This window comes from Phacochoerus africanus, chromosome 5, assembly GCF_016906955.1.
Source record: "Phacochoerus africanus isolate WHEZ1 chromosome 5, ROS_Pafr_v1, whole genome shotgun sequence".
Lineage (NCBI taxonomy): Eukaryota > Metazoa > Chordata > Mammalia > Artiodactyla > Suidae > Phacochoerus > Phacochoerus africanus.
Window position 1 is genome coordinate 25173359 of NC_062548.1, and position 15748 is coordinate 25189106.

At 49.7% G+C, this 15748-nt stretch overlaps 1 protein-coding gene across 6 annotated transcripts in view; it reads right to left on the bottom strand.

The window, feature by feature from the left end:
* Positions 1–371: 371 nt before the first annotated feature.
* SLC5A11 (solute carrier family 5 member 11) overlaps positions 372–15748 on the bottom strand; it is an 81096-nt gene continuing 65719 nt past the window's right edge. For all 6 annotated transcript variants that reach the window (XM_047779138.1, XM_047779143.1, XM_047779142.1 and 3 more), the window contains 6 exons: positions 8276–8383; positions 7720–7870; positions 4363–4531; positions 3732–3947; positions 2057–2225; positions 372–685 (listed from right to left, as the gene is read on the bottom strand). In XM_047779138.1, coding sequence (XP_047635094.1) covers positions 480–685; positions 2057–2225; positions 3732–3947; positions 4363–4531; positions 7720–7870; positions 8276–8383 — 1019 coding nt within the window. In that variant the 3' untranslated portion in view covers positions 372–479. The remainder of the gene's footprint in view (positions 686–2056; positions 2226–3731; positions 3948–4362; positions 4532–7719; positions 7871–8275; positions 8384–15748) is intronic.

Genomic DNA, 15748 nt, shown 5'->3' on the forward strand with positions numbered 1-15748 from the left:
CTTTGTGCAGCTTCTAACCTTCCTTCCCTTTTAAGACGAAAAGGGGTAAAGGTCACATTAAAAATAGCCCATAAATTTGAGTTCCCGTCGTGGCTCAGCGGTTAATGAATCCGACTAGGAACCATGAGGTTGTGGGTTCGATCCCTGGCTTTGCTCAGTGGGTTGAGGATCCGGCGTTGCCGTGAGCTGTGGTGTAGGTTGCAGACGCAGCTCGGATCCCGCGTGGCTGTGGCTCTGGTGTAGGCCGGCGGCTTCAGCTCCGATTGTACTCCTAGCCTGGGAACCTCCATATGCCATGGGAAGCAGCCCTGGAAAAGGCAAAAAGACCAAAAAAAAAAAAAAAAAATCCCATAAACACCTTTGGAGCCTCGTGGTAAACAAACAAAGCTTTATTATTATTTTCTCCCTTCATTAAAAAATCGGGGCATTGAAGACGAACTGAGAGCTTGGGCCCCTGGGTTCACTCCCCCCACCCCCCATTAAGCAAAGTAGCCCCAGAGGAAGATGGCACAGCTGATGCAGACAATGAGGTTGATGTCCAGAAGGGTTTTCACCAAGGGGTTTTCTTCCAAGGAAACAATGACCGGGTCAGCTCTGCTCAGGGGCTCCTCCTTGCCCTTGTTCTCCATCCCGCAGAGCCATAAGATGGTTTTCACCACTTTGGACCGCTTTTTGGTCATGTCACCTAAAAAGAACCAAGTAAAGAAAGGTCATCAGGATGGACCATGTCTCCCAGACAAGAGAGAGGGGAAGGGACCCACTGGCAATGTTCTATGCACTGTGATAAAGACTTGAGGTTCCTTTTCTGGAAGGTGGTAATTAGCATTAATGCTAGAAGGTTCTGGAAGATCGGTATTTTCAGACTTTTCACCATTTTCAGGTGCAGAATTTCAGTTGAAGAGATAGAGGCTCTGACTAACTTGAGCATCGCCACCCAGCTGGTTAGCAGAAGCAGAGGTGGCTGCGGGACCTGTTCTGACTCCCTGCCTGTATCACATTGCCTGCCAGGGAGCTGAAGGGAAATGGGCACCCTGGCGGGAAACTCTCTCCATTTGGAGCCAGGGCTGCAAAAGCAACTGCCAGTGGAGCCAGGAGAGCTCATTTGCTCATTCAACACCTCACCTCCACTGAGAAAGATTCTCTCTCTCATTTTTCTTGAAACACATGGTCGTCAGGTTTTATTCTAGCGTTTTCCTGCTTTAGGATGACATGGACTCATAGCCACAATTTTTTTTTTAAAAAAAGCCATGTGTGATGATTAATGACCATCGCAGCCTTGGGATCATGCAGACAGTAGGGACTGGTGGGGTCCTTGGCTAACTGAATATCCCAGATCTAAGGAACAGCTGCTTTACAGCCCCAGACAACTTTTTCAGTGCAGACATGTGGGCTCCATGTTGTCAGACCATCCAACTTTTCAAGAGAAGATGGAGATCTGGGATTCTATTTGACCTCTCTTGACTTTTAAATATTAACCCACATCTTATTAAAATAGAAAGGGGGAGAAACCAAAATATGTCTGCAATCTGCCAGTTTAAAACCAGGAATTTGGAAAACGCCAGCAATATCTCAGGGTTTTGTGAGGCTCCAATGAACTGTGTTTTAGTAGGCACTCAACAAGCACTGGCAATCATTGCCCTTCTGCGGCTTCTGTTGCAAGTTGCTAACCCTTCCGGTGGCCAGAGAGTGAGAAAGGACCAGATCCTGGGAGTCAGGAGATGCCAAAATTCCAAGTGTGCCCCCTTTCCTGGCTTGTGATTTGATGGAAAAAATTCCCCTTAAACATATGATGCCTCTTTTTTCTTTTCTTTTCTTTTTTTAGGGCCACACCCGCGGCATATGGAGATTCCCAGGCTAGGGGTTGAATCAGAGCTGCAGCTGCCGGCCGACACCACAGCCACAGCCACACTGGATCCTTAACCCACTGAGCGAGGCCAGGAATTGAACCCACATCCTCATGGATAGGAGTCGGGTTCATTATTGCTGAGCCACAGTGGGAACTCTCACATGGTGCTTCTTGAGGCTCCTACGGTAACTGAGGAGCGAGTCAACTCACAGCTGTGGGTTTTGGACGTGTTTTCTTGAACAATCTCAAACTGGATGTTGGTGCTGCTGGCCTCTGGTGTCCCGTTCTGAGAGACGGTGACAGGCACGGGAGTTGCTGATGGCACCTGTTCCTTCAGGACTATGGGGTCATGGCGAGTAAACCAGGTCAGGCGACTGACCTACAGAGCAGAGATGAAATGTGAGATGGGGATGGGGTGGCTGTCATCCTTTTGTTCCACCTCTTTCCAACCCCAAGCTCAGTCTTCACCTGAGTCTCTCCCAGTCTCGGCCTCGCCCTCCATCGTCCTACAACTTCGGCTCCCTGCGTTTCCACCATTCATTCCCCATCTTTCTGCAACAGCCCTAATTCTCCCGCTGGGATCTCACCCTCCCTCCTTCCAATCCCTGGAGCTTAACCCTAGCCTGTAGAGGCTCTGGGACCCACTGATCCATCCATCTATTTTTTCTGGCCCCAGAGATTGAGTTGGTTCACAGATGATCATGTATCAAGAGCTGACTCTGGGGAGTTCCCGTCGTGGTGCAGTGGTTAACGAATCCGACTAGGAACCATGAGGTGGCAGGTTCAATCCCTGGCCTTGCTCAGTGGGTTAAGGATCCAGTGTTGCTGTGAGCTATGGTGTAGGTTGCAGATGAGGCTCAGATTTGGTGTGGCTGTGGCTGTGGCGTAGGCCAGTGGCTACAGCTCTGATTAGACCCCTAGCCTGGGAACCTCCATATGCCGTGGGAGCAGCCCTAGAAAAGGCAAAAAGACAGAAAAAAAAAGAAAAAGAAAAAGAGCTGACTCTGGGAGTTCCCCTTGTGACTCAGTAGGTTAAGCACCTAACATAGTGTCCATGAAGATGAGGGTTGATCTGTGGGTTAAGGAGCCCACATTGCTGCAAGCTGTGGCATAGTTCACAGGTGCAACTCGGATCCAGTGTTGCAGAGACTGTGACATAGGCTCCAGCTGCACCTCCAATTCACCCCCTAGCCTGGGAACTTATATATACTGCAGGTGCTGGAAATGCTGGGACAAAAATGCTTATCCTTCTAGAGTTCCCTGGTGGCCTAGCAGTTAAGGATCTGGTGTTGTTGCTGCTGTGATGCAGCTTCAATCCCTGGCCCAGCAACTGGCCCGTGCTGTGGGCACGCCCACTCCCCCCAAATGCTCATGCTTTTGCTAATGAGAATAAGAGAGGTTGTAGCCTAGAAGCTGCTGGCCCCACATGGGGCCTGAGGCTAGAAGTAAAAGTGAGAGATGCATTCTTTTTTTTTTTTTGTCTTTTCTAGGGCTGCACCTGCAGCATATGGAGGTTCCCAGGCTAGGGGTCTAATCGGAGCTGCAGCCACCAGCCTACACCAGAGCCACAGCAATGCCAGATCTGAGCCACGTCTGCAACCTACACCACAACTCATGGCAGTGCCGGATCCTTAACCCACGGAGCAAGACCAGGGATCGAACCCACAACCTCACGGTTCCTACTTGGATCTGTTAACCACGGCGCCGCGACGGGCACTCCGAGCGATGCATTCTGATGGTCTTTTCAGTGTCCTGAAATCAAGTCCTTCCTAAAACCCAGCCCTGGACTTTCCAGCTTTTGGACCATCAGTCCTTTTGGCTTAAGTCGGTGTGCGTTGTCTTCCGCCACCCACCATGATGGATGCAGCATCAAACCCCAAAATACCATCTCCTGGGTGGGAGGTGCCGTGCACCAGCTCACGGTGGACACAGTGACCAGTGTGACAGAAGACAGGATCATGGAGAAGTAGAGGTAGTGGACGTCCCTCACCACTGCCGGGCGCTCATCTGGCTGGTCACACCGAGGCTGCGGGTAAATGAAGTCCAGGACCAGCCGAATCAAGCCTAGGAGAAGGCCCAAGATGAGACCTGAGAAGGCACCCTGCAAATCAGAGCAAGGCCATCTTAGACACGTGCAGGGCTGGGGGGGCGGCCAGCGAGGGCCTCGGCAAACCTCCGCAAGCCCTCTCCCAAGTTTGGCTCTCTCGTGTCGGTCACTGCCGGGGTCAGGGTCTCCACAAGAGTGGGAGCTACTCATCTGTTCATCTTTTCCCTCTATTGTATCAGTTACAATTCTCTGTTAATGCCACTTCCCTGTTGAAGGACAAAAGGCATCCAAACAGAACCCCCAATGCGTCTCCGCAAAGGCCAGGTGACACCCTCCCCGTATCTTCCTCCGCAGAACGCATCCTCCCTGGTCACCTAAGTCACGACACCCTCCAGTCCCCTCTCCAGACCCCTTCCCCCCTTCCCCCCCTCCCCCCCCGCCATGGGCTAAAGGGCTGCTCCAGAGCTACCTTCTCATTGGTCCGCTTCCAGAAACATCCCATGATGAAGACCACAGCCACGGGCGGCTGCAGGTAGGAGCTGATGGACTGGATGTAGATGAAGAGTTGGCCGCCCTGGCTGGCCTGGACCACAGGGATCCAGAGGATGGAGACCAGCACTAGAAGCAGCACGAACACCCTGGTGCCGGATGGAGAAAGACCCCTCCGATTAGCGTTATCTTCCCTGAACGGTTGTCTCCTCTCTTTTTTTCTCTCTCTCTCTCTTTCAGTTTTTGTTTTGTTTTGTTTTGTTTTTGCCACACCTGCAGCATTATGGAAGTTTTCAGGCCAGGGATCAAATCTGAGCTGCAGCTGCAACCTACGCCACAGCTAAGGCAACACCAGATCCTTAACCCACTGCACCCAGTGGGACCTGCTCTCTCTCTCTTCCTTTCTCTCTTTTCAGCTTTATTGAGGTAGAATTTATGTGCCATAAGATTCACTCCTTGGAAATGTACAATCCAGGAACTTTGGGTACATTTAGAGAGTTATGCAATCAAGTTTTAGGACCTCCATCACTTACTGTATAGCACAGGGCACTGTGTGTGCTGCATAGTGATTGGGTCACTTTGCTGTACAGCAATACTTAAAGAACTATTGTGAAGCAAATATACTTTAATTAAAAAAAAAAAGAGTGGCCATTATTCCAAAAAGTTCCCTCATGCCCATTTACAGTTGCTTCTTGTTCCTACCCTAAACACATATATATCTGCTTCTCTCTCTAGGTTAGCTTTTTTCTGGACATTTCACAGAAATGGTATCATACAATATGTGGCCTTTCACAGTCGGCGTCTTCCATGTAGCATGTCTTTCTGGTTCATAATCTATCATGTAGAAGGATTTCATTCCTGGAGTTCCCGTCGTGGCTCAGCGGTTAACGAATCCGACCAGGAACCATGAGGTTACGAGTTCAATCCCTGGCCTCGCTCAGCGGGTTAAGGATCCGGCCTTGCCAAGAGCTGTGGTGCAGGTTGCAGATGCAGCTCAGATCCTGAGTTGCTGTGGCTGTGGCATAGGCCGGTGGCTACGGCTCTGATTCGACCCGTAGCCTGGGAACCTCCATATGCTGCGGGAGTGGCCCAAGAAATGGCAAAAAGACAAACAAACAAACAAAAGTATTTCATTCCTTTTCATTTTATTGTATTATGTATATATTTTGCTTTTTTAGGGCCGTACCCGTGGCACATGGAAGTTCCCAGGCTAGAGGTTGAGTCGGAGCTGCAGCTGCCAGTCCATACCACAGCCACATGCAATGTGGGATCTGAGCTATATCTGTAACCTACGGCAATGCTGATCCTTAGCCCACTGAGCGAACCCACATCCTCATGGATACTAGCCGGGTTCATAACCTGCAGAGCCACAATGGGAACTCCCCATTCCTTTTTGTTGTTGAAAAATATTCCATTGAGTGGATACACCATTGCGTACCATTGTCTATCCTTCACCCATCAGTGGACTTTTGGATCATTTCTACTTTTTGACTATGGCAAAAAATAATGCAATGCTATGAACATTTGCATACAAGTCATTGTGCAGACATATGGTTTTATTTCTAGGAATGCAATTTTCTGGGTGCTATGCTATGTTTGTGTTTAACTTTTTAAGAAACTGGAGTTCCCGGCATGGCTCAGTGGTTAACGAACCCGACTAGCATCCATGAGGATGTGGGTTCGATCCCTGGCCTTGTCAGTGGGTTAAGGATCTGGCGTCGCCATGAGCTGTGGTGTAGGTGGCAGATGCAACTCAGATCCTGAGTTGCTGTGGCTGTGGCATAGGCTGGAGGGTACAGCTCCGATTAGGATCCCTAGCCTGGGGACCTCCATATGCTGCCAGTGTGGCCCACAAAGCCAAAAAAAAAAAAAAGAAAGAAACTGCCAAACTGTTTTTGAACAGTTGTCCCATTCTACATTCCCACCTGCAAAGCATGAGGGTTCCACCTTCTCCACCTTCTTGTCTTTTTGATTAGAGACATTCTAGGGGGTGTATAGTGGTATCTTGCAATAACTTTCTAGATCACAGTCTCATTTTGTAGATTATTCTAGATTACAAGTCCTTTGTCAGATATATAGCTTGCAGATATTTTCTCCCAGTCGGTGGCTTGTCTTATTGTTTTCCTTTGAAGTGAAAAAGTTTTAGCTTTGGGGAGTTCCCGTGGTGGCTCAGCAGTAACAAACCGGACTGGTATCCATAAGGATGCGGGTTCAATCCCTGGCCTCGCTCAGTGGGTTAAGGATCTGGCGTTGCTGTGTGCTATGGTGTAGGTTGCAGACACAGTTTGGATCCCGAGTTGCTGTGGCTGTGGTGTAGGCTGGCAGTTGCAGTTCTAATTTGGCCCCTAGCCTGGGAACTTCCATAAGCCACAGGAGCAGCCCTAAAAAGCAAAAGGGGGGAGGGGGGAAGAAAGAAAAGAAAAAGGTTTAGAATTTTTTTTCTTTTACTGGATTACACCTTTGGCATCATACCTTTCCCTAACTCAAGGCTGACAGCTCTTGGGGGACATCTTCTTGAGGGGCAGAGCCACGAGATGCCTATTTGCATATATTTTACACCACTCACTCCAGTCACTTTAAAACCCCCTTTAGATCTCAGGGCTTTATTCATTTATTTTTTTCTTTTTAGAGCCACACCCACAGCATATGGAAGTTCCCAGGCTAGGGGTTGAATCGGAGCTGTACCTGCCAGTCTACATCACAGCCACAGCAGCACGGGATCCAGGCTGCATCTACAACCTAAGCTGCCGCTCGCAGCCACACCAGATGCTTAACCCACCAAGCAAGGCCGGGGATCCAACCTGCATCTTCATGGGCACCGTTTGGGTTCTTAACCTGCTGAGCCACCACAGGAACTCCTAGACTTCAGACTTTAAAGAAGACTTGGTCGATAACCCCCACGCCCCCCCCCCAATATCCGTAACCCCCTCCTCCCTTTTACCTGGCTACCTCCTAGTCCACCCCCTGATGTCCCAATTCAAGTTGGAGACTTTGCCTCTGACTCTCCTGGCTCCTGGGCTTATAACTTGCCTGTGGACTTCTCCTTTTCTCTAGAGCCACGAAGGCAATACTGAGTCTTTTCTTTCCGCTGCGAGACACCTGGCACCTGGCACCTCGTAGGTGCCTACTGAACATCCCTTGAAGGAACGCATGAATGCATGCATGACTCTCTCCCACAGAGTCCTACCTATGTCCCCTTTGCCATCGGAGGAGGCCGAGCCAGCCTGGACAAGTCACTGATGGCTGATGACACGTGCCCTCCGGGTGGCTCAGCGTTCCCCTCCCTGCCGGTCTGGACTTTTCACACTCACCCCCCCCACCCCCAAGAAGACGTTACCTGCCCACGATCATGAGCTCCCTTTCCGAGGCCCGAGGCCGGAGGTGATTCCAGAGGTCCATGGTGAAGATGGTGCTGGCACTGTTAAAGATGGAGGTGAGGGAGGACATGAGCGCCGCCACCATCACAGCCATCATGAGCCCACGGAGCCCTGGGGGCAGAAGGGAGGTCTGTGGGCCTCGGGCTTGTGCTGCCAACAGCGGCTGCCCTCCCTGCGGATCCCATTGCCCAGCCCGCTCCTCCCAGGAGGTCCACCTCCCAAGAGGCGGAAGTCAGGGCTGGGAGCCAAGAGGAGGGACTCGGAGTGGTGGGGGGAGGGGAGCCCCCCCCTCCCCCCCCTCCCCCCCCTCCCCCCCCCCCGCCGCAGAGCCATCGCCATCGGGGGTGGGGTGGGGCGTGCGGGGCTTAGGGCTTCGTTCATCAGCCCAGAGCCCATGCCTTCTCACGGCCCTCGCATCTGGTTCCTTTCCCCCCCCCCACTTAGATCAGAGTCCAGCCAAGGGTCTCCTTGCCGGCTGCCCCACGGGGACTCAATTTAGGGGTGAGGGATCGTTACCCATAGGCAGGAGTTCCAGCACCAGTTTGGGGTACGCGATGTCAGAGCAGCCAGCCGGGTTGCTACACACCTTCTGGCAGATTTCTGGGTCTGCGCAAGCCACTTGGTCTGTGGGGGAAAGAGGCCCAGAGCAGAGCAGAGCATACAGACCCTCAGAACTTGGCCAAAACGCAGCCCAGGACAGGCCAGCACCAGGAGACAGGATTACTGGGTATTAAGTGCACAGCTCAGTCAAATGAAAAGGAGCCTAGGAGTTCCCGTCGTGGCTCAGTGGTTCACGAATCTGACTAGGAACCATGAGGTGGTGGGGTCGATCCCTGGCCTCGCTCAGTGGGTTAAGGATCCGGCGTTGCCGTGAGCTGTGGTGTAGGTCGCAGACGTAGCTGTGATCTGGCATGGCTGTGGCATAGGCCGGCGGCTACAGCTCTGATGAGACCCCTAGCCTGTTAAACCAGAGTCTTCTGGCTTAACCATTCTGAACCTCAGTTGCCACATCTGTTACATTGGGACAGCAGTGTAACTCTCCTTCACAAGATTACGGTGAGGATTGACTGGGAGTTTGGGGGCACACAGTGGGTTACAGATCCAGCATTGCACTGCAGCATCTTGGGTCACTGCTGTGCCACGAGTTCAATCCCTGGCCAGGGGAGTTTCTGCATGCTGCGAGCGTGGCCAAAAAAAATTTATTTTTATTTTTTTGTCTTTTTCTTGAGCCACTCCCACGGCATATGGAGGTTCCCAGGCTAGGGGTTGAATCAGAGCTGTAGCCGCCAGCCTACGCCAGAGCCACAGCAACGCAGGATCCGAGCCGCGTCTATGACCTACACCACAGCTCACGGCAATGCCGGACCCTTAACCCACTGAGCAAGGGCAGGGATCGAACCCGCAACCTCATGGTTCCCAGTCGGATTCGTTAACCACTGCGCCATGACGGGAACTCCCCCCCAAAATTTTTTTTTACAATATGGTGAGGATTGTCTGAGATGATATATGGAACATACTAGCACAGAGTCTGAGATATAGGAGGTGCTAAATACGTTTCAGCTATTATTATTGTAACCCAAATAAAGCCGAGACACCTAGTGGCCAGTCTCAGCAGTGTCTTACATCAGGCTCCTGAAGCCCCCACCCAGCAACACCTCCCCAGAAAAAGGGCACAAGCAGTTCACCTCTTTGCCTAAGTTCATCAGAAGGGCTAAACAGAATGCAATCACTTGACACACGGCAAAATTTTTTTTTTTTTTGGCTTTTTAGGGCTACATGCATGACACATGGAGTTTCCCAGGCTAGGAGTTGAATTGGAGCTACAGCTGCCAGCCTATACCACAGCCACAGGAACACCAGATCTGAGCCACATCTGCAACCTACACCACAGCTCATGGCAATGCTGGATTCTTACCCCACTGCTAGTCGGGTTTGTTACCGCTGAGCCACCGTGGGAACTTCTGGCAAATATTTTTCAGTTTCCACTTTTCACCATCACCAATAGTACAGTAGTTTAACAGCTTTTCCTCATTGCAGACTCATAAAAACCCAACCAGGCTCTGAATTTCTCTCTCTTCCTCTTTCTGTATTTCCATGTCAATTCTTTTCTGTCCTAAGCAGCATTCTGATTTTCTAGGAAAAATCTATCCAGACTTCCTGGCATCGAAGGTTTTGTTCATCATGATGAATATATCCCAAGCTTATAGGTACAGACCTCCTGCTTGGAATTCAGAAGAAGAGATTTTTTAAAAAATTATACTAGTATGTGGCGCAGAGTAGATACTCAATACATTTGCCTTGGGGGGGGGGCTAGCTATCTCATTATTATTGTTATCTTCAGAAGGGGAAGGGACCTGGTTATAATCCTCTAGCAAGCACGTGTCAGAGGCAGAACTTAGACCAAGGTCTCCCAGCTTCCAATCTTTTGGAGAAGGAAGGTTAAGAGAGTGTAGGTTGGGAGTTCCCGTCGTGGCGCAGTGGTTAACGAATGCGACTAGGAACTATGAGGTTGCGGGTTCGATCCCGGGCCTTGCTCCGTGGGTTAAGGATCCGGTGTTGCTGTGAGCCGTAGCGTAGGTTGTAGACGCGGCTCAGATCCCGCATTGCTGTGGCTCTGGTGTAGACTGGCAGCTACAGCTCCGATTCGCCCCCTAGCCTGGGAACCTCCATATGCCTCGGGAGCGGCCCAAGAAATAGCAAAAAGACAAAAAAAAAAAAATGGTATGGCACCCGTGTTTGAATGATAGCTTTCTCATTACCCTCTCTCTTCCTCAACTCTTCCTCTCTGAGTTGAGCCATGCTCTCGCCACCATCTCAATGCCAGCCCAACACCACTCATCCCCACTGGACCACTCGTAAACCCTCAAGTCTCTTTTGCCAGCTGGCTCTAGGAATATCCCATAAAGAACTCCCAGACCCTCCCTCTGCTCAATCCAAAGGCTTATATCCTTCTTCCTCATTCTTATGGGTGACATTGCCTTCTAGCCCACCTTCCATAGCAAATGGGAATGACCTTGAACCTTTGTTTAGGGGTGGGCTTGAAGCCCTTCACTTTGCATACCCATCTCCTGGGTTCTGATGCAACATCAATGTCACGGTCATCATTTGGCTGAGGCCTCAAGTTCACAAATGGCCTCAAATACAGAGGTGTGACAATATCTCCAGATGAGGTTTTTTTTTTTTTTGTCTTTTTGCTATTTCTTGGGCTGCTCCCATGGCATATGGAGATTCCCAGGCTAGGTAGGGGTCTAATCGGAGCTGTAGCCGCCAGCTTACGCCAGAGCCACAGCAACGAGGGATCCGAGCCGCGTCTGCAACCTACACCACAGCTCACGGCAACTCCAGATCCTTAACCCACTGAGCAAGGCCAGGGATCGAACCCGCAACCTCATGGTTCCTAGTCGGATTTGTTAACCACTGCACCACGACGGGAACTCCTGTTTGTTCTTTATATGTTTACCTGTGCTACTAAAACTGTTAATTTAATAAATGTAAACGTTTAAAGTACATTACTACTTTAACATCTAATATCGTTGATTTCTTTTTTCTTTTCTTTTTTTTTTTTGTCATTTCTTGGGCCGCTCCCTCGGCATATGGAGGTTCCCAGGCTAGGGGTCTAATTGGGAGCCATAGCTGTCGGCCTACGCCTGAGCCACAGCAATGCAGGATCCGAGCCGCATCTGCGACCTACACCACAGCTCACGGCAACACCAGATCCTTAACCCACTGAGCAAGGCCAGGGATCGAACCCGCAACCTCATGGTTCCTAGTCGGATTTGTTAACCACTACACCACGACGGGAACTCCTGATTTTTAATTAAAAATGTGTTTAATGATGTATAGTTGATTTATAGTATTTCATGCATATGGCAAAGTGATTCAATTATACATATGTATCTGTTCTTTTTCAGATTCTTTTCCATTGTAAGTCATTAAAAGATATTGAATATAATAGGTCCTTTTTTGTTTTATATATAGTAATGTGTAGCTGATAATCCTTAATTCATAATTTATCCCTCCCCTCTAATATTGTTGATTCTTCATTTTCTTTCTTTTTTTTGGGGGGGGGGAGTATGTGCCTGTGGCATGTGGAAGTTCCCAGGCCAGGGATGGAACCCCAGCCCCTGCAGCCACCCAAGCCACTGTAGTGACAATGCTGGATTCTTAACCCACTGCATCAGGGAACTCCCATTTTCTCTCTCTCTTTTATTTATTTATTTTTTTAATTTTTTGTCTGTTTAGGGCTGCACCTGCAGCACATGGAGGTTCCCAGGCTAGGGGTCAAATTGGAACTGCAGCTGCCAGCCTACATCCACAGCCACAGCAACGTGGGATCTGAGCTACCTCTGCAACCTACATCACAGCTCATGGCGATGCCGGATCCTTAACCCACTGAGCAAGGCCAGAGATTGAACCCACATCCTCGTGGATATGCGTCAGATTAGTTTCCACTGCACCACAGTGGGAACTCCCGAAAATGGTAATTGACAAGAAGTATCGAGACGAAACCATCGTGCTGAGAAAAATGTTTTCGAGGGGTCAAAGTTCTTACCTTGTTTATGACTCTTCCGAGGAAGCTTAGGCAAAGATTAGAAAAGAATTACAGTCCTGTGACCAGGACATGGTATGGAACCTCCCAGGTGGGGCAAAGATCTTGTTTACATTCAAATCTTGTGAGTTCTGCCTCTTGTGGTCCAATAGCTCCTCTCGTCAGGGGGCAGCAAGAGGGAGCAGGACCCTCCTCGAGAGAGTTCAGTTAACTACCTAGTTTTTGTTTAACCTTCTAGGAATGCAACCTTCAACCGCGAAACACGTGACAGACACAAAGTTTGTACAAGCGTGTTTATGGCAGAAAAGTGTTGTTTGTGCAGGCTACAGAATATGTTTGTCCCAGGGAAACCAGTTGGCTCAGCTAAGTTATACATGAAACCAACAGCCTTGGGATCGTTAACCCACCATTCGCTACTATCTGCTCACCTGTCATGGGTTAATGAATCACCCATTTCATACACGGAGTGGATTCTTTTGTCAGACACTCCGATGCTTGAAATAAAGGATGGCTCTGGCAGAGTCCAATCCAAACCCAGCATCAAACCTACTTGTTCCAAAGGCCAACATTCATGGAAGGTTCATGGTGACTGAGATATCACAAAGAAACACTGTACATACGCCTTCTCAGGTAACCTAACAACTCTGTGGGGAAGATATTGTGAATATATTCTTTTTTTTGATGGGGGGGCGGGGGGGCCACACTCGAGGCATATAGAAGTTCCCAGGTAGGAGTCGCATTGGAGTGACAGCTGCCAGTCTATGCCACAGCCATAGGAATGCCAGATCTGAGCCACATCTGTGACCTACACCACAGCTCACGGCAATGCCAGATCCTTCACCCACTGAGCAAGGCCAGGGATCAAACCTGCATCCTTATGGAAACTAGTCGGATTCATTTCCGCTGCGCCACAAAGGGAACTCCCTGTTATTGTACCTGTTTTAAAGACAAGTAAGCTGAAGCCCAGAGAGGTGAAACAGCATCCGCAAACCACACAGCTAGTAAGTACCATGGATAGGACTCAAAAGCTTAGCGTTTTCCAAAGATAAGTAGAGAGGATTGGCTTTGGAAATAGGTAAATTTCTGGACTCTTGCGTTTTACAATTTTGAGGGTTGTCGTGCTTCTCTCCAGAGTTCCTGTATGAGTGTGTGCCATTTCTCAGATGAACTAAGTGGAAGAGGGTATTGTCCAGGCTCTTGGGAGCTCAGGATCCAAGCATCTTTTTAGCCAGTGCAGGACCCATTTGAAAATCCAGTGGGGCGGAGTTCCTGCTATGGTGCAACGGGATCTGAAGCATCTCTGCAACATCAAGATGCAGGCCCAGCACAGTGAGTGAAAGGATCCCGCCTAGGTTACAACAGCAACTTTAGATCTGATCCCTGGCCCGGGAACTCCATATGCCACAGGGCAGCCAACAATGCAAAAAAAAAAAAAATTATTTTTTCAGTGGGAGCTGATGGAGCTGAGATGAGAGAAGTATGGAAACAGGTAGGAACTGTGGCTTGGTCTGGCACTCGGCCCTTTAGAAATGGGCTCATTAAAAACAGGTTGCTGGGCCCCACGCCTAGAGATCCGGATTCAACAGGTCTTGGATGGGGCCCGAAAGTTTACATTTTTGTTTGTTTGTTTGTTTTTAGGGCCACACCTGCAGCATATGGAAATTCCCAGGCTGGGGGTCTAATCAGAGCTACAGCTGCTGGGCTACACCATAGCCACAGCAATGTGGGATCTGAGCCACATCTGTGACCTACACCGCAGTTCACGGCAACACTGGATCCCTAACCCACTGCACAAGGCCAGGGTTCGAAACTGCATCCACATGGATCCTGGTCGGGTTTGTTACCACTGAGCCATGATGGGACCTCCTGCATTTCTAGCAAGTTCCAGGATGACCTTAATGCTGCTAGACTGGGGACCACACTTTGAGAAGCTTGGGTCAAGCCCTTCACCCCACTCACCCCCTCCGCCCTAACTTCACTTTCTGAAATTCTTGTGCACTTATTGTTGGCACCATATGCTACAGTGTCTTGACATCTCTTTTCTTTGACTTCTTCAAGAGTAGCAGACTCATCCATTACATTTCAAACTCCCTAGGGGAGCGGAACATGGCATTATGTTTCATTTAATAATCACCCTTGATGGGCTGACTGCTAAGAACTAATCCCTGCCCGGCATTCCTGTGACAGCTCGCCAGGTATTTTCCTCACAGCATTTAGTACAATCAGTGACGATCTCATTTAGGTATTTTTTTTTCTTTTTCTTTTTAAAATTTATTTTAGTTATTTACTGATTTTGCATTTTCTAGGGCTGCACCCATGGCACACGGAAGTTCCCAGGCTAGGGGTCCCATCTGAGCTGCAGCTGCTAGCCTGCACCACAGCCACAGCAACACGAGATCCAAGCTGAGTCTGCACCACGGCCATAGCAATGCAGGATCCAAGCCAAGTCTGCAACCTACACCACAGCTCACGGCAGCGCTGGATCCTTAACACTCTGAGCAAGTCCAGGGATCAAACCCGCGTCCTCATGGATACTAGTAGGATTCATTTCTGCTGAGCCATCACAGGAAATCCCTCTTTTTTTGGGGGGGGTGGGGACCCACCCCTACAGCATATGGAAGTTCCCAGGCTAGGAGTCGAATCAGAGCTGCAGCTGCTGTCCTATGCCACAGACACAGCAACACCAGATCCGAGCCACAGCTGTGACCTACACCACAGCTCATGGGCAACGCTGGATCCTGAACCCACTGAGCAAGACCAGGAATCAAACCCGCATCCTCATGGATACTATGTCCGGTTCCTAACCCACCGAGCCACAGTGGGAACTCCCAGGCATTTATTTTTCAATCTGTCTCCTCCACCGCTAGAACATAAGCCCACAACGGCAGGATACTGTATGTCCTGGTCACTGATGGACCTCCAGAATCTTCTGGAATAAGGCCTGGCAGATTAACTGGCTCTCAAAATATTCGTTGAATCCATGCAAGAAGAACAACTGAGTGAATCAGTTCACTTCTCTGAACTTTAATGTTTCATCTGTACATGAAAATGACAGTAATAGTACTTGCCTTATAAGGTCGTTTTGAGGAATAAATGAGGTCACAGGTGTCTAATGATAAAAATGAAGACTTGGAGTTGCCATCGTGGCGCAGTGGTTAACGAATCTGACTAGGAACCATGGGATTGTGGGTTCGATCCCTGGCCTTGCTCAGTGGGTTAAGGATCTGGCGTTGCCGTAAGCTGTGGTGTAGGTTGCAGACGTGGCTCGGATCCCGCGTTGCTGTGGCTCTGGCGTAGGCCAGTGGCTACAGCTCTGATTAGACCCCTAGCCTGCGGGTACGGCCCTAGAAAAGGCAAAAAGACAAAAAAAAAAAGAAGAAGAAGAAGAAGACTTATGTTGTGCTTACTCTGGGCCAGGAACTGCTTTAAAGCCTTCGGAA